The sequence below is a fragment of the Geospiza fortis genome, unplaced genomic scaffold, assembly GCF_000277835.1.
Source record: "Geospiza fortis unplaced genomic scaffold, GeoFor_1.0 scaffold167, whole genome shotgun sequence".
NCBI lineage: Eukaryota > Metazoa > Chordata > Aves > Passeriformes > Thraupidae > Geospiza > Geospiza fortis.
Window position 1 is genome coordinate 3,252,483 of NW_005054355.1, and position 19,626 is coordinate 3,272,108.

Sequence of the window (19,626 nt, forward strand, 5' to 3'; positions counted from 1 at the left end):
CTGCTTTTCCTTCATGATCTGCACAAAAGGAAGTGAGACGACAATTTTGTAACATGAATAAAGTTGACATTGTAATGATAAACCATACAAAAAAACCCCATAGTGCATTAACAAACCAACAGTCATATATCATATTCTGAGTTTCAGTAAAGCTGCAAGATCTCATTCATATTTTATGCAGTATTACATGTATTTGGAGATCACTCAAGTGTTCAATTAAGCAATAATGCTGTAAATTAGTGTGGCAGGTAAGACTAAATGGAGCCCTGTGCTTGATATAATCGATAAATGTGGATAAACATCAACAACATTCCTCTCTCAAAAACAAGAGTGAAGAGTGTCTTTCCTGGAGTAGCCAATTATATCTTCACTTCTGTTTTAGTCTCTTTCTCTTGCCAGTACGTTTTCTCAAAACTGTGGATCTGAATTAACAGAGAGAGCAATTAAAAGTTCTTACTCTTTAGTCTGGAAAAGGAGAACATTGTGAGTCTTTGGTAAAGAACAAAATGGGTAAAAGGTAAAAGCAATGAACTTCAGCTATCAAAATTAACTAAACACTTCAACCTAGTAAGTAGGTTTAGGCTAGTAGTAACAGCTGAGATGTTCTGCCAACCTTATTGTTGTTTCAGTTTGTTTTAATTTTTTTGCTATGATATAAAATTTGTAAGAAATTTGATCTTTTTTAACCTTAACTGCAATTATCAAGACAGTCAGATAAACTGAGTAGGTAAACAGGTAAGTATTGTACAGGAAATTAGCATCTCTCATACTTTTGAATCTGATTTCTAGACAGTCTTCCATGATGTTTCATGTTCTATGGCTTTAAAATACTGTTCAAGTGAGTGTTCATGCTTCATATGAGAGAAAGTGACACTATCTCTCATTTTAAACTTCTTTATCGATTTGTGGTGGGTTTATCCTTGCCAGCAACAAAACATCCAGCCAGCTTTGTACTCAATCTCTTTCTACCATGGGATGGGAAGTGAAGGAAAGGAAGGCTCAATAGTTAAGGCAGTTTCATAGGGAAACAAAAAGATACATGTACAAGCAAAGCACAACCAGGACATCATTCAATATTCCCCATCATCAGATATGTCCAGCTACTTCCTGCAGAGCAAGGCCTCATTTGGAGCATGCAGTGCTTTTTCAGGGAGACAAGCACCACACCCACAAACCTCTTACCCACTTCTTTTCCTCCAGCTTTAATAACTAAGCATGGCAAAGTTATTCTGTATCATATGATACAGAATATTGCTTTGGTCAGTTTTGGGCCACTGTACCATCTCCATCGGCTCCCAAGTTCTTACTATTCCCAGCATTCTCATGCACGGTGAAAGCATTGTACTGTGCAAGCTCTGGTCAGTGGTAGCCAAGCACTGTCAAGTTATCAACACTGTTTTAGCCATTGTTTTAGTTTGGTGCAAAGCAGAGCACCAGTCTCCTATACAGAAACTTATTTTTATGCCAGTGAACCCAAACATGTATTTTAAAAAAAGATTTACCATGAATGACAATCAAGCCCATCTGATCTCATGAAAAATAACAAAAAACCCTATTAAAAGAAATTAGTATATTTTCTTCCTTACAAATTTATTTTTCTCTTTATATTCTTTTTCATTTTCTTCTTGGTTTTATAACTTAACTGTTCACAGTTACTTTATGAAGCGAAGTGAAATAAGACAGCAAAATGTCTCCATATCTTTTCCTTTAGAGTTACTTTAGAATTACCTTGTTTACATTTTATTTTGGTACGTATGTCTGGATTTTATGCAGATGTGAATTTACTAAATCTTTCTATTCTAATTTAGGGTATGTAGCTATCACAAATGTATGCATGGTAGATTTTCAAAAATACTCCTCACTGCATACAGATAAATAATGCATAATTCACTGGCTCATTCATAGTCAGGTGGTATTTTCATTACCTGCATCTCCATTTTAGCTAGATATTAAAGAGATGACTGAATCAAATATGATTCATAGGTTTAAAACATGAAATAGAAAGAGTTATGAGGGTTAACAATGAACCTAGGAGAAGCAAAATGTATAACTCAAACTTTTACCTGGCACAGACACACCATACACATTTGCTTCTTGTATGAAGTCCAACATTGCAATGACATCAGAAACTTCTGTAGTGGCAACGTTTTCCCCTTTCCATCTAAAATGTGTGAAAAAATAATTTAATCCTATGACATCTGTCCTTTTAAAAGTTTCCCTTTAGTAGAAACTCCATTCATTTCAGACTGACACTACCTCACATTTTTTCACATTTGTCACATTAGAATTTGACCACCAGAAGACAATGTTGCAACTCACTGCCCTTACTGCACATCATAACACTGTAAGGGCCACTGAAGATCAATACAATTGTTTCTAAGTTTTTTACATGTATATAAATGTATCAAAAGTGACCAATCTCTGCTATTTGATACATTTTTCTCCACATCAGCATCCAACTTCCTTGCTCATAGCAAATCCATCACTAGTTATATGCTTATTGAAAAGCATGATCAAAGAGCTGGAATTCCTACGAACTGTTCTGAAAATGAATCATTCAATTCCACAGGAATATCACTCACAGAACACCTGTGACAAAATTAAGCCTTCATCATCCACTTCAGAGTCATTATAAACTACATCACAACAGCAATAAACTGAACAGTTCCAGTTGAAAACAAATCCAACCACATTATTCCATTCTGTGTATCTTTAATTAAGAAATTTGAAAAGAAACAATGACTGTACCTGAAGGTATCTCCAATCCTGTCCCAAAAATACAGAAAATTGTCGTGGTCTTGAACCATTAGATCTCCAGTATTAAAATAAAGATCTCCCTTCTTAAATACCTCACAGAGTAATTTCTTTTCTGTGTGTCTTTTATTGCCAGCATAACCAAAGAAGGGGTTCTTCGCATTGACTTTGGAGATCAGAAGACCAGCCTCACCTATACAGAGAAGTTGAAAGAATATAACCCCAAAATATCATTGGACATTTCTGTACCTGACATTAATTTTACTTACAGTATTGTCCACACAAATTCACAGTCACTTGTATTTCTTCCTGGTGGCTCACCAGTTTTCTCCCAGAAGGGTCATCTGTCTATTGTAAGCTATAGTAGTTTATAATCCTCTGAAAGTGTACCATTCAAGCTTATACTGAATTGACTCCCCACATGTTACTGAATTTCCATGATGAGTGTCAGCTTTATCAGCTTTCTAATGAAAAATTAGTGTTAATCAGAAGTAGGTGGTCAGCCCAGGCACTGTGTTCCTATTTAATCTCTTTTCAGAAGTTCTGAGAACACTGAAATTACCTCAGTTGGTTGGAGCCTGGTGTTAATAACACTGAGCTTGTGGGTTTAATCCATGTGGGGACCATTCACTTAAAGAGTTTGATTTGATCCTTGTGCATCCCTTCCAACTTAGAATATTATGTGATCCTGTGACTTCTTAAGAATATTCATTAAAGTGATATAGCATCATCAGTTTACTTTTTGGTGTAAAATACAAAAGTTTAACACAATTTTTTTCCTCAAAAAGTAGGGAGAGTAGGAGAAAGGATTATCCTCTTATGCTTGTAGAGTACCAGGGTGTTAGTTTGCAGAGTATGGAATAATTGCATGAAATAACCTTTTTGGGAGCAGGTTCTGAACAATATAGCTTAAGAGTTCCATTACTTTATAACAGAGACAAGAATTATAAATATGAAAATATATCAAAATGCTTCCAAAAGTAGGCACAAATTTTTAATTTAAGACTGCCTCCTTAAAAAAAGCTGTGCCTTTTTTTCCCATAAACTGGTAGTGCTTAAAGCAGAAGTATTTAGTTCACTGGTAGTATCACTGCAGCCATAATGCTCTGAAGAAATAAGATGTGGGTAAGACAAAGATTATAGACAGAGATAATATTTTTCATTAGACTGAGTGCTGTAGTTGGAAAAAAATTAGACCAAGTGTCTAATTAGAGCATGTGTTCCCTTCACAGGTCAGTCTGGCATCCATAGAGATAAATTCCTATAAAATTTCAGCTTTTGGTGACATATCATCTTCAAAGTGCCCATGTTTTATTATCAACTGTTAGAGAATCTCATAATCCTTTGAAAAATCTGTTTCAGCTCCCCATTAAAGCTGTCTGCCTGACCTTTAATATGAGTTTTTCTTCCTCCAGTTTCAGCTGTTACCTTCCTACAGTTCAATGCATGTTCCAGTATATGGGTAATGCTTTGAAAAATTGTGTAATCATGATTTTTCATAAATATTTTTAGGACAGCTATAATCAAGCAGTTTGGGGTTTTTTGTCATTTTTTGGGGTGTTTTTTTTTTTTTTAATTATTAAGCTAAATCACATCACCTAGTCAGAAACACTTAATCTCTCATCAAAAAGCATTTGCTCTAATCCACCAGTCCTTCCTGTAGATCTCTTAGGCAACCATTTCCTTATGTTAACCTCCTTTAAAAAACACAGATGTCACTATGTATAAATTCAAAGATAATGCCATAACATCACTTTTGAACACTACTCTTCTGTGAATACATCCAAGGATCTCCTGAGTGCTTCTGATATCAGCACTGGTATGTTTAATGCTGTTTTATCTGAGATCAAAAATCATATTGCTTTTTTTCAGAGCAAAGAATAATAGTTAATTTGGTAAACTGCAGTAACACAATAGCAAGGCTCCTTAAAACAACTCTCTGAAGTATTTTTATTAAAATCAATAGGTTGTAATATCCTATTAAAATACATACTTACCTTTCTTAACTTTTTCACACCAACCATGCTTATTTCTAATTGGTTCATCTTTTTGGAAATCATACTTGATTAAATCAAATGGGAAAAAAAGCTAAAAAAGGGAAGAAGTCATCAGTTACTCATCTACACAGTGACATCTGGTGGCAGCAAATATACATAAGGAAACCTGTACTCCAGTCTTGCTCATCTGAAAGGAGAATGCAGTTTCATTTAAAACTGAAAATACTCTGTATGTAAATTTATGCCATTTCCTGAGGGTAAGCAGCATCAAAACAGTTTTGTAAATGAAGACACAGAACTGTCCACTTGTTAATTTTCTTACAAGTAAGTTATGGGATCTACATCATCAGTGAAAGAACAATGTGAGTCAGCATAATAAAAACATTATCTCTAGTATTTAAGTGACATTTAATGGTGCTGGCTCTTATGATGTGTTCTCGGGGTCTTCTGGCACTGAAAACAGCTGGCAAGGGAAAGGCCTCACAAAGGAAAATCTGCTTCCTGTTGGGCTTTACGGTTGCTTAACTAGCCTTAGCTCTTCCCTCTTGCCTTCTCAGGCTGCTGTATGGTGATGGGAAGTGAGCACCAGCAGAAGGGTACATCCTGCCATGGCTCCAAGCAAACTGAAGGACAAGATACTCCTATCAAAACTAGAAACCGCATCACTTTTTTTTCCCTTCCTCTTTTTTTTTTTCTTGAATATACAGCATGTGACTATTATTTTGCTTTATTTTTCTGCTGTGATATGAATCCAAACTGGGCCTTTAAGAGACACTTCCTAATACTATTTCCTGATTCTGTGTTTGCAGTGCTCTTTATTATTCTAAAGAGACAATTTGTCCTGCTTGGGATTCCATGTTTCCTTCCCAAAAGGAAATGTATCAGCAATCTTTAACAACTGGTGAAACCAAGGTAATTATCTTCTCCTGAGAATTCTTGGCAATCGTGGAACAATTCTATAAAACGTTAATATAGACCTGCACTCCTCACAATAAAGAAATGCAATATAACTTAAGGAGGGCTATATGGAAGTGACTGACGTAAAGAGTAGGATGTTAAAACATAAACCCCTTTCCTTTTCTGCCACTAACTAGGACAAAGAGTTGCATCTTTATCCTAATTTAAAATGTTGTTGTAAATAAATAATTTTTTCTCAAAGAAATCTGAATAATGAGCAATATGAATCCCACAGTTTCAGTCTCATATGGACAAAACAGGTTCATTGAGTCCTTTCAATGTTCAGCACTGTGTTTTTCTTCTATCCTAAGTCTGAAACAAAAAGATATTTTTAACAGTTGATCAAAGGAAAAATGTCATAGCCGGCAAAATAAAGTAATGATTCAAGGATGGGACACTATCTTAATTAAGTGAAGGGTAATTTTTTTATTAACCTCAGATTAAATAGTTTAACAAATCAAGAATTTGAGGGCCAGAAAGTTTGCCTCAATTAGAAAATAATTGATTATTCTTGAGGAACAGAGTGTCTTTTTTTTTTGTCTATCTACATTTAAATGCTACTCTTCTTCACTTTCTTTCTTTTCATATTGATATTTATTACTTCAATAGGTTTAATATGACCAAATGCAACGAGTAATATAAATAATAAGAATGAAATAATAAAAAATTAAATGTTACTGGTTCTGTGTCTGATTAGAATAGCTTAAAATAATGCATCATACAGAGTAGTGTTTTGACAAGATACAGTTTTTGAGCCCTGAAAGAATGAAGAATTATTTCAAGTTGTTGAAAACACTCAGAAACTGTAATTCAGTATCTGAAAGACTATTATTATACATAACTATACTATGTTGTATACAACTTCTTTTGCCTACAACTCCAGAATATTAACAAGGTGTATTCCAATTAGGTTTCTGAAATAATCATCATGAAAGCACATAATTAAAAGAAAGAACCACATCTTGTATTAAATATGCATAATGAAACTATGCATAGTCTGTGCAAACAGCTGTGCCTGCACAAAAGTCTTTTCCAAGCTAAATCATTCTGTGATTCTAAGCAGCTCGCTTTTCATATTAAATCACAGAAAATGAAAGCCCCACAGCAAAGTATTTAGTCTGGGCACAGACTAACATTTGGTTTGCCTCATTATTTAAATTCTAATGGGACAAGGACCTGAGCTGTTGAAGCATTACCATATTATTTTCACAGAGTAATGCATGCAACATTCATTATTTTAATCTACATCTTGCTCTCTGAAGCACAAGATAATGTAGCAAACAAAAAGCATCATTTAGCAAGCTGAAACTGAAAGTGCATTAATGTACATTGTCTACTACTACGCTGCCCAGATGTTATCTAATACCAGCTTCCCCCACCTGTTTTATTTTTTAATTGATTGGAAATATCTGAATTTAAATATTGTTTTGAAAGTAGTTTTAACATTCCTGGCATTTCAACTTGCAGAGAATGCTCAGAGAACCTTTACCAGGAAATAGAGATCACTAGCTTTTTATTACTTGTTTTAGAGATTAAGTATTTTTGAATTCTCTTGGAGACTATCAGTTTTGAAAACAAAGCATTACATGCACTAGATTTAGTTTCAAGCATCTTTAAAAACTGAAATGTAAGAAAAAAAATTGGAACATAGTGTCATCACATCTTAGAGACAGTTTTAAAAATATACTTGAAATGCCTTATTTGCACTGTAGAGAGCAGATGCATAGGTACTCCACACAACTTTGTGAGCCAAAGTAAACAAAACCAAGAAACAAATCTTTTAAGTTATGTTTGATATTAACTGAATCATAACATGTAAGACTATAATACTTTAGAAAACACTTGTAGTACTTTAGATGATTTTTACTCAAAATTAGTCAAAGGAGAAGAAACAACATTAATTTGCATTGGCCAATGAATTTAGGAGCATCCATTGCTTGGATTTACACATCAGTATTCTTCCTTTGAACCCAGTTTTCCAGGATTTTAAAATTTGCTTAAAACTAACTTTGCTTATTTTTAAACAAAATAATTTGTCTTCTGCCACAAGTTCTGTGACTGCATGAAGTGCGTAATACTAATTCTGAATGGCAGTGTGAAAGCCATTTTATATATTGAAATTATTTAAGATTTGTTATAAGATCTAAATGTTTCTCAGCTCAAAGCCAATTTTTATCTATAGAGTTTTGTGTAACAGATTTGGATTCATGTGATATTTTGAGTATCTTTGCTTAAAATAATGAGAAATTACATTTACAAATAAAGTTTGGGTGGGATATTTTGGTTTTTGGGTTGTTTGTTTTGTTTGTGTTTTTTTTGGTTTTTTGGGTTTGGTTTTTTTTTGTTTACATAATGCTTTTCAGGTGAACGTGCCCTGGGTTATTTTCAGCCCTTCTTATAAGCTTCTTTGGATCTCATTAATCCCAAGCTCCCTTGTTGCCTGTCATCACTCAGAATATATTTAAGAAAGAGATTTATATATTGATAGACACAATTGAAGGTCTTCAAGAGGGTCTTCAAGATTTTTCCCATATCACATCCATATAAATACACACATAATGTATGTCATATATAACATCATTTATTATTAACATTACCTAGACACATATGTATGTCAGATGTAAAGATTAAACAGTAATTTATTATATTACTGTGTTAATCAAGACATTGTATTTTTTGTAAAACATTTTAAGTTTCACCAGCTGAAAAGCTATTCAGAGGCTTCTACTTTTCTGTCAATTGACTCTATGTAAACATCTTTATTGAAAGATTTATTCATATTCTACAGGAGGCTTTCAAGCACCTGAACCAATCCCTCTTATACAAAGAACACAGTGTGAAAAGGAAGAAGTGCAAACAAGAGCACTGCTTTTAGTTAATATCCTAAATACAGTGACTTTTGCCAACTGCTGTAACATTCATCTGTTTCTTTCTATTACCTCATGTCTTCCAATATTTTTATGAAAATAAATGTGTTCTGTAGAACCTTAATATTTATTGCAAGCATCTATCCCTAGTACTTAGCAGTTACTGGTAGAAAAATTACTTCGCTCACTCAGAACTCAGGTTGCCACTTAAAGCTGTAATTTTTGTATTTCACCTTTACAAACTGTGCCATTGTCACTACAACAGAATGCGCTCCTACTTTTTTTCCTTTCCCCCCACCCTCCCCCCCACTAAAAATGTTATACTTTGAAACTTTCTGCTATTACTCCCTCAATACTCCCAACACCTGTATCCATAGGGCTTTGTACTGCATTTACTTTGTTGCAAGCTGTGCAATTATGCTGCAGGAAGAGTGCAAGTTTCTTCCTTCTCTTTCAGTATATCACATATATGAACACACAAACCTATTTTTCCCACTTTCTCAGTTCTGTTTCTTTCTGTTCTAGAAATAGGTGTTCAGGAAATCCCTAGAAAGCATGTTAAAGATTATCTCATGTTGTCCTGCGCGTCAAAAGAATGTTCCAAAAGATGCTGTAGCATTTATTTGAAGAAACAACAGATGTTAGGCACTGGGTGGCTGGGCCTTGTCTGTGCCATTGTCTGCTTTACAGCAGGAGACAGATTTTCTTTCCAACCTCAGGAAAGGTTTTTCATAAGTCAACAAATCAGAAATTATGCTGCTGTCCTTTACATATCACTAGTTGTCTAGTGGATGTCATTTAGACTGAAGTAAAACAAATAACAGCTACACTTCAGAAGGCATTGTTTAGTAACCTGCAAGCTGCAAAATATATTAAAAAACCTCCCAGAACAAATGCCTGAAATAAGCAAAAATGAACTTATGTATGGCATTAAAATATGTATTTAGCGTCACTTGCAAAACTGCCACACTATTTGGTTAAAAATACAGATTATTAAATAAATATGCAGGTAGTTTCAATTTTAACCTTTATCTGCTGCAGACTTCACAAGGTATTTCCAAAAATGTTAATGACGTATGAAAAAAATCTGCCCAAAGTTCTGTAATACTGAAAAGAAGTTTACTCAAGTTTGGAACACATGCAAAATCTTGTAATATTATAAGGCATCAGGCTTAGAAAAATCTGAAACAAAAATTAACATCAGTTGTAAGGCTCCTGGTTCACTTACTACTGCCTAAATTCCCAGTCTCTGATTTCTGGCAGCAGTTCTGGACCCTTCTGGAAATATCCAACAGCATTGGATGGTCACTGAATGGAGCATCAGACAAGTAGTACAGAGAATCAGTGAAATCAGCTGCTTAAATTCCTGAGCTCTCTGTGGTTTCTGAGCAACACACTAGCTCTTGTGGTGTTTTCTGAGTGGTTCCAGAATCCTCACTGTAGTCTGAGTTTCTGTACAAGTAATGAAGAATTCCTCTGGCCCCAGTGTGTAAAGCAGTCTGTGGAGTGACTGCACTGTGGTCATGGAGTATTGAAGCTGAGAACTCTGTAACATCTGCTGCCTAGAAACCTATTTACATGGCATCAGAAGATACCTCTGTTGTATTTCCAAGCAATGGTTTTACATTACTCCTTTTAAAAGTTTTGTCAGGAAATTTTGCTATCAGTTCTCCTAAGGAGTACAAATGCCATTTAAGTCAACAGGACTTGTATATAGATAGGTGTCCCTATCTATAATTCTAGGCAATGTATGAGGTACTATTTATTTCAAGAAGAGTAAAAACTGGCATAAATAGCAACATAATGATAAGTATGCAGTCTCCTTTCAAAAAGGCTAGACATCTTTCATATTATTGGCTAAAGGTTGGGACACATGTTACTTTGTTTGTGACTTTCAAATAATTTAAAAGATTGTCCTTACAGCATGAAAATGAAAAAGTCCATCTGTGAATTTCAAGCATAAATAAATTCTTCATTTACTCAGAAGGGCGGAGGAAAGTCATAATGTGTGATATAAATAACATGTAATCCTCCTCCCCAAAATATATGACTGCCATTTTCAAAGCTGATGAAATACAGAATGGGTTTTTTTCTAGTTTCAGTAGTCTAGAACACAGCAACCACCTACTGTAGACTGTAGATAAAGGGGTATAGCATTTTAAAATTAATAATCTTGCCAAGTATTCTCTGTCACAATACCTCAACAGTGATTATATATGTATTGTGTTATCTTTAACATTTCTAGATACTGATACAGGCTAGATGTAGTTTGCCTCTAGGTATAAAATACCTATTAAATTTGTATCTGTCTATATGATACTGTATGTCATTATTACAATATATTAATTATTATTAATTCCCATTTATGCCAAATATTTACATAGCAGAATGCAATAAAATATATTATATAAACACATCTTCAACTATAATTTGCAGAACAGTAAATCAGAATAGGAAATTTGTGGTCTTATTTCAGCGGTGAGGAGTTCTTGGGTATTAAAATAATTCCAACTTTTTCTTTTGTCCTCTAATGTAGTAGAGACCTGAAACTATACTTGGCAACTGTCAGATTACTCAAAACTTTCAGAAGAGAGCCAAAGCCTTTTTGACTCTTGTGAACTCTATAAAAAATCTCAGTGTTTCTGCTGAGTGTACAACTGGGCTGGGTGCCAACATTTTACAGAGGGCCAACTAACTTGCAAAAACCAAGCTAGAAAATTTGTCTTGGTCTTATGACTGCACTACAACTAAGAAACATAATTTTTCAGCACTCCTACTAAGTAGGATGTAAATAAATAGTCACCTTATAGAAGAAATTGGTGCGCCCAACAGATCCAATTTTTCCTGTGTGGTTCATGAAACAAATGTTTCCTTCAGTAGCACCATAGAACTCACAGATCTTAACAGCACCAAATCTGTCCAAAAATTCCCTCCATACATCATTTCTTACTCCATTTCCAACTGCTAGTCGGACTTTGTGATTTTTTTCTCCTTCCTTCTGTTAAAAAAAGGGAAAAAATTAAAGTATAGTATACTGATAACTGCATTTGATTGGCGCATACATGGCAGGAAAAATGTATCTTCTTCAGAATACATCCAGTAAAAAAAAAAAAAAGAAGAAAACATAACTCAAGAAGTTAAAGAAAGATGGCATAGCTGGTGGACAGCTGCAAAGCAGTAAGCTGCAATCTAAAACCTATTATCTTGTTGAACAAACATTATTTCCTGAAAAAATTACTACAATGATTTATATAAACATGTCCATATTTTAAAGTTCTCCCCAGAGGAATTAAAAAATTGGGAAGAACAGAGAAAGACGGGAATTATTTCTGTCATGGGATTAAAGTCAGAAGAGATGAATAGTTACTTTCTTCTGTCTTCAGACTGATTATGAAGAAACAATCAGATTTCACACACTTGTAAAATATGTTCCTTCCCACATATTGCATATGAGTCATCTTCCGTAATTTTTTCAATATTAGGACTCTCAAAGTTTTGTTCACTGTTACTGGAATACATTATTTCTTAGTGATCTTGAGTCTTTCCTGTTGTCAGGTCCCATGTTTACCATAACAAACACAATAGTATGTATCCAATTCAGTAAGATGTTCTAATTTTATTTATACATTCCCAAACATTGAGATTGCCTGGACCACCTTTAGAAAACAATCATATTTAAGCTAAAGTACCAGAAGGCAAAACATCTATACTGTTTGGATTTGTTTGGGTTTATTTTCTTTTAATTTCACCTATTTTAAACTATGACTCCCTTTTTGATCATTTCAAGTTGCAATACAAAATGCTCTAGAAGTGAGAGAGCTCAAAATAAACATAGGTACAGTTTGTTACCATATACTTTCAGAACTGCATGGCACTTCTGCCACTGCAACTGTGTCTATACACCTCTATCTACCTACACTCCCATATATGTATGCAAACACCTCTCTATATACAAATACACACATCTGCACATGTTCACATTCTTTTCAAGCATTCATACATATACTATAGAAAACAGAGAGTTTCTATTTTCTACCTTTCTATTATGCCCCTCCCCACCCCCCATCAAACCAGTATGAATTAGTTATGGCTTTATAGTAAAAATCCATCTGAACACCTTTTGTCTCATATAAAATCACAGCAAATTATTTTTGTGAAGAGTGAAACAGGAATCTTTTAAACAATTTGGATATCAAAACCAGTAAAGCATCAACTGAATAGATAGACAGCAGTGTTCCTCCAAGGCTTATGTCTTGGACAAATTAGATTTTTCATGAGCATGTGAATTCTTCCTACTGTAACAAAAAATTGCAAACACAATGGAATTTTAAAAATCATAAAGACCACTATGTTTTCTTCCTTCTTCAAAACCAGTAACTCACAAAAAGATAAAAATGTACTCATTCATCTTTAGAGTCTTCCTTCTGCAAAGTAAGTTCTGTTGCTGAAATAATTCAGCAAGGTAAGTACCTATTTCACTAGATGCAGGTAGGTGTCAGCAGATTACAATCTGAGGCATAATCCTGCAATTTTACCTCAAAACTACATCATTCACCAGCCTCCCCTGGTCTCTAACAATTCTGTTTCTACAAGAACTCAATTCCTGCTTTTTCTCTTCTATCTTTAGATGTGAAAGTAATTTCTAAACACATAAGCGCATACTTCACTGAATTAATGCTAAATCATTATTAACAAGTGCTGCATTACACAACACTAAAATCTGACATGGATGTAGCCTGGAACAAAGTATCCAAAAATTGCCCACAGATGTAATTTTTACCGTGGTTTGTTTCTTCAACTTCAGACACAGTATCACAATGCAACAGTGTAGGTTTTTACATACTTGAAATAATAACATCTGTTATATTATATATTAAAATTCATTATATTGTCAATGAAGAACAATGATTTTTTTTACGCTAAAATGTTTCAGTGTTACTTTGAACTTAATCAGGAAAGCTTTTAATGTTTTTTTTTCTTCCTCCACAAAATTGTTCACCATTTTTAGAATATTTCTGTCAGCTCAACATAAAATTCAAAGTGGGTTATTTTCCTTGCAATTTCAATGCTAAACTGAAATGAAATGTGAAACTGAAATGTGTCCATAGCCAAACTGCAATTATCTCTTGCTGATGCCACTGAATTATTCAAATCCACTGCCTCTGCTAAGATACAAAAAATAGCTCAAGAGATATTTTCAAGGAAATTCTTTGTTCCATAATGAACAGAAAAGACAAACATATGCATATATATACACACAGTAGTTGAGTCTTTCATCAGGCTAGGAACATTCAAAACCTCTAGACAACAAGCTAGTAAAAAAACTTTCCTTCCACTGTTTTTACTTTAAGAAAAACAAAAGTATCGATAGCTGTTTGCTGAAAAGATAGGTTTTTTCCTAGTCTAGTTCATCTTGTAGGATGAACCAGAAGACAGTGGCCTACATGGATTATAGTGTTTGGGATTTTTTCCGGAAAGAACAAATACCATATCATTTAAAAGTGCAGTAATGTTGGTTCCTCACATTACTTTGGCTTTTTTATATTAATAGAGCAGAAAGTTGTTTCTCCAGTGCAAAAGAGGACTACATCATCCCACTTTGCTTGCAATGTTAACACCTATCATCATCAACAATACAATGTAAAACAACTTCACTTTAAGAAGGGATGCTGCCACAGCAGTCAGGCTTTTTGCAAAAATACAAAGAAGGTGTATGATGTTATCAAAAACTGCTCATAGAAAGCAGATTTCTTAAAAGGTAGAGGAGTAATTGACTTCTTCACAACTAAGGTAGATCCACTGTTAGATTGCATTGCTGCAACTGCCATATTTGTGATTTAGTCAGCCCCGCCATAGGTGTACCTATCTGTCAATGCAAGATTCCCTGAAGAGTACTGCAGGGCTTTCTGGTGAAGACATGAAAACTGTCATGAATTTAGCAGTCTTTCAACTGTAAGAATGAAAATTATATGCAATTTCATCTCTCAGCAGGTTTAATAACTATGAAGAAAATTATTAAAATTTGGGAAACTTCAAGCAGTGAGTTTTACTCACATTAGTTTTACATGTGAGTAAATTAATATAGAAATATTTTATCTATTTTTATCTTTTTCATAACTTATATATGACATTAGTTCATGCTAGCTTTATGTGTAACTAACTTCCAGTGTAAAGTGACCCACAGTAAATAAAACAGAGTTAGCCATTCTAACATCTGTCACCTGTTTTTAACATCAAACATCGTCACATATATAATTGTTCAGATCACTGCTGAAGCCCAGCTCTTAGGACAGGCATGTTGGTATCCATGGGCATGGGGGCTGAATATTTATAGAGTAAATCAAATCCTGCAAGCAGGAGAAGGGAAGGAAAAGAGATGATAATTCAACCAATTTACAAAAACATGGTTGAATGATGAATACTTAGAATGTCCTAATGAAAAAAGAAATAAAATAAAGATGCAGAAATTCATACTTTAAACTGACTAGACCACATAGGCTTTGAGCTTCTGCCATTTTCAGATGGCATTTCTTTTACCTTTGGTACAATAAATAAAGTTAAAGGAGTAGAAGGAATTCCAAGGAGTCGCCCAATACATCTCTCTCTCCTCCAGCAGAAAAGCTGTGTTATCCCTGTGCCATTCTTGACACCTGATCAAGCTGTGGCATGTCAGTCAGCTGCCCTGCAACAGTTGGTATGCAGCAATTGTGTGCATGCATATTCTTAGCCCACTGCAAAAACACTGTACCAAATTAACACCTCCTACGCTAAAAGCTGTATTTCCTCACAAAATCTCTTTTAAAAAGGACTCTGTGCCTTACCCTGATCGCCTACCACAAATAAGTTCAAATTGCATGTCCTCTGACAATTAAATTATGATTTGCGTTTCTGAATTTACTAATAGCTCTCCACAGATAGTTAGGACAAGAGATTTTAGACCAACAGAATGTTGTAACATCTTCCCAATGTTTCCAAAAATGTCTATTTATTTTCCTGCACTTTGATTTTATTTTCTTAATTCAGATTGATTCTTAAATAAAATGGGGGTTCAGTTTACATCCACTTATTTCTAACAATAAAGGTGAAGCATTTTTTCAATACCTTTTTAATTGACATCAATGCATTAATATGAAAGAATAGTTCTTACCATACACCTGGAACTTTTTTTCCATTCATTCTGCCAAGATCTTTGAACTGTGTACCAAACATCTGCACACATCATAAATCAGTTTGACACAATATGTCTCCATCTCGCATGCTTGTTTCTCACATATATTAACTAACTGACAAGTCAAGATCTGCCTTACTACATTAAACACCACATTCCTGGGATTTTTCATCCAGCAGTCTTTTCTCCTTAAGTGCTCTCAATAAATGACTTGGACTATCTATGTGATTAAGCTGTTGGTAAATGCCTCTTGGAGTGTTATCAGCAGTACACTAACTGATGCAGGAACTATTCATGATTGTAGCTACATAAAAATGTGCTGCATTTAAAGCAGCTGCTTAAAACAAACACAAGAAAACAAGTTCATTGCCCTTCTTTTGTTATTTCTGCATAAAGAATATCCAAATGGGGAGAAGCAAAGATAATTCAAGGAAAGGAAGCATGAATTTTTCTCTGTATCATGGCCTTGATGAAACTGAGAGCAATCTCAGGGCCTGAGAATGCAAACATCTGTTAAATATAAAATATGATAAGACAGATGACACAGGGTTTGCATTCAAGTATTTACATGGTCTGTATGTAACAACACAGTCACCAGTTCCTCTATTGATACATTAGCCCTGAAAAAGGGGCATCAGGTAGTTTATTAGACTGTAAGATCAGAGATACTCTACTATTACAGATATATTTTTCAAGATGCACATTCATGTTCATTATTTAGTAATACCTAATTATAAATTGCAACTAGATTTTTTGAGCAAAACACATACTCAAATTTAAAAATACAAATGAAAGAGAACAGGAAGTGTGTGAAGAGATGCACCATAAGAAAGGACAATAAAAGTAGGAAAAGGATATATTTTTAGTTCAGAAACTGGTTGCTTACTATTTAATGTAGCTCATTCTCACCCCATTTTTAATAATCAATCTCCTGATAATCTATTAGAATTATATTCTAGAAGAAGCTTTCTTCAATTAGCTCTTCAAAGAGGACATGTTTTGTTTAATTGTATTCCCATCTCCTCAGAAACAAAAAAAAAAAGTCACTTTTGTCTGTGTTCCACCCAGTAATATGAAGCAGATAATTGTATTTTTGGTGATTGTCCCAGGAGCACACCAGTCAAAACAAATCACACAAAACTTTTCAAAGGTCAGTTCAGAGAATTAAAGCGCATACAGATTATTTCTTGTGGTGCATGTTACACACACTATTCTGTGAGCAATATGAAGCTTCCCTTTGTGAAAGCATGGCTGTGATTTCCAGGCTTTAATATAAGCACATTTTTGCATGACTCCACTTGTTTAACCCAAAAGACAAGTCTAGGAAAAACTGGAAGGAGAGAAATTGGTCAAGTTGTACGACCTCTTAGGTCATGATCCACCATGCTACAATCAGTAGTTGATGTTCTAACTAGCCTTCAGTGCTGCTTGTATGTAAAAAACTAGTGCTTCCTAAGACATCACAGAAACAATTTTCCACAAAGAACACCTCAAAACCTTTCACCATTATTACTGGGGAGGATGAGAAAACAGACACAGGATCATCTGTGGGCACCAAGAGATGTATACCAGTATCTGTAAGTATCAGAAGACAGTAAGAAAAATAGGTGGGTTTATAATCTGTTTTAAAGCCATTTTTCAAAAATAATACTCTTGTTGTATTATGGCAGTTGAAAACAAGATGTTTGCTGTGACATACAGTCTGTTCTTTACAAGGTCAAATGATAGAGTCTAGACAGAAAAAAATACAAGCTTCCAAATCTCATGGCCTTTTCTAAGTTTTAATTTAAGATGTGCTGGATATGTTCTTAGTCTAAAAGTTATATTTTCCCTAACAGTATGTACAAACAATGTTCAATTTTATTTTAGGCACTGCTGGTACTGCAGTAAGAAATACTTGGATTAAGAATGATATGTTATGACACGTGCAGATGGTTTCAGTTTTTTTTTTTACAGGATAGATCGCTACAAGAATAAACAAATTGCAAAATTCACCCCTATAAATTAAATTTTAATGACATGTAGAGATTCTTAGAAGCCTTCCCATGGAAGGTACAGATGTGGCTGTTTGCAACTGTCACATCACTGGTTTAGGATATTCAATAAAATATTTATGTCAAAAACCTGAAAGGGGCTTAACACATTTCCACTCCACATTTTAAGGATATCAGAAAGAACAATTTCCAGTACCAAGCATAAATTGAACTAAACTTTAATGGGAAATAAAATGTGATTACAAGTAAAACCTACATTTTAGAAAAGTGCCTAGTGACTAATTTCTTATTGCTTATGTGACCATTAAATTCCCTTCCTTTAAGGAAAACTGCTTCTTGGTGAGAGACAGTGCTATCCAACTACATAAACCCCATCCTTACATCACTTTCCACAACCCTTTAGTCAGCTGCAGGGAAATAAATATTCATTCTGTTTTCTTATCCCAGTAGCACAGAATTCCTTGTTTTCACCTACACTACTATTGTTCTCACACAGAAGAGTTTTAACACAATAAATCCTAAGCATCTTCTCTGAAGTAATTTCAGAGAGCTTAATCCTATCCAAAGAACCCATGGCCAAACTGTATCTAGTAGAGAGACTGTCTTGCCTCAGCTTAACAAAACAAAATCTGAAAGCTGATAAGCCTGGTCTTATACACTTAGGTAACCCCAAGAAAATAAGAAAAATTACCTGTGCCAGAGGATAACACTGTCTCAATATTAAGTGGACATAAAACAGGACATATATTAAATGGGAAATTGTAAGCAATGATACAATTATTTGTGACACAGACTTTGAGTAGAAGCAGAAGTGAGCTCTGGTTTTAATAGAGAGCTTACCTATTTCATGCAAGATATCATAATTAATACAAATATTGTCATACTGCATCACAGCTTACAAAAGTAGAAAACATGACATAATGGTTACGGACACTGATTTCTAACCTCTGTTTGTAACACTTTTCAGGATGCAGGTCGTCTTTACAGAAAAGCAGGAAAGAGATGCTGCATTACAATTACCATTTCCATCTTTCCAAAAGCTTCAGGATACAATGCATTATTAAATAGATCATTACGCCAAATTTGAAATAAATCTGCAACTGCCTTTGGAAGGTTTCGTTTACAGTTCTGATGCTAAAATTTAAATTAGCTGCAAGTGTCTAAGGAAAATATATCCACAGATTAGTAGAGAAGCATTTCCAAGGCTTTTGCTAAGAGGCAATACAGAGAGCTCTGCTATGCCATACTCTTGTAGTTTTTCAGATCACTGTTAATAGAGACTTTGAGCAATGTCAGCCAGCAAGACCAGTTTATCAATTTTCTGAATATTCTTCTTCACGGAGTAGTCTTGCTTGTATCTTACAGATGGATCTGTTTTGTAGCTACTGATGGCTATTAGCCATCAATGTTGGTCATTGTATTTTCCTACAATCAAAATGCTGCAGAAGAAGTGTTTGGAAGAGGGCAGGCATGAGGATTACTCACTTGGAAACCCAGCAAAATCTATGAATATCACATAAAGCCAGACCTTTTTGTACTTGTACCTAAGGAAAAAAGACAACTTCCTTTTCTAACAAATGTTCTTTCCAGACAACAGATTACTAAACCAAACTGGATACAGAATAACCTCAGAAAAATTTGCTGCAAGTCTTCAAGAACTTTTGCAGATGTGAGTGGGAGGCAGAATGATCAAACAAGACAAAACCAATAGGGAAAGCTCAGCCAAGAGCCTATATGCTACCACAGAGACTTGCCCAAAATTCAATTCAGAATTTATGAACTTCAAGGTCACAGCATGGACTCCAACTGTAAACAATATACCATTTATTTCAAGTTTAGCGTTAAGGAAACTAATTAAGAAAATAAGGTAATTGCTATGGATTTAATCT

At 34.4% G+C, this 19,626-nt stretch overlaps 1 protein-coding gene across 1 annotated transcript in view; it reads right to left on the minus strand.

Annotated features, from left to right (window-relative positions):
• SLC27A6 (solute carrier family 27 member 6) overlaps nucleotides 1-19,626 on the minus strand; it is a 40,192-nt gene that overhangs the window by 6,482 nt on the left and 14,084 nt on the right. The window contains 6 exon segments of the mRNA XM_005431756.2: nucleotide 1; nucleotides 4-18; nucleotides 2,064-2,161; nucleotides 2,749-2,947; nucleotides 4,752-4,842; nucleotides 11,379-11,573. The exon segment at nucleotide 1 is cut by the window's left edge and continues 91 nt beyond it. Of these exon segments, the coding sequence (XP_005431813.1) occupies nucleotide 1; nucleotides 4-18; nucleotides 2,064-2,161; nucleotides 2,749-2,947; nucleotides 4,752-4,842; nucleotides 11,379-11,573 (599 nt within the window).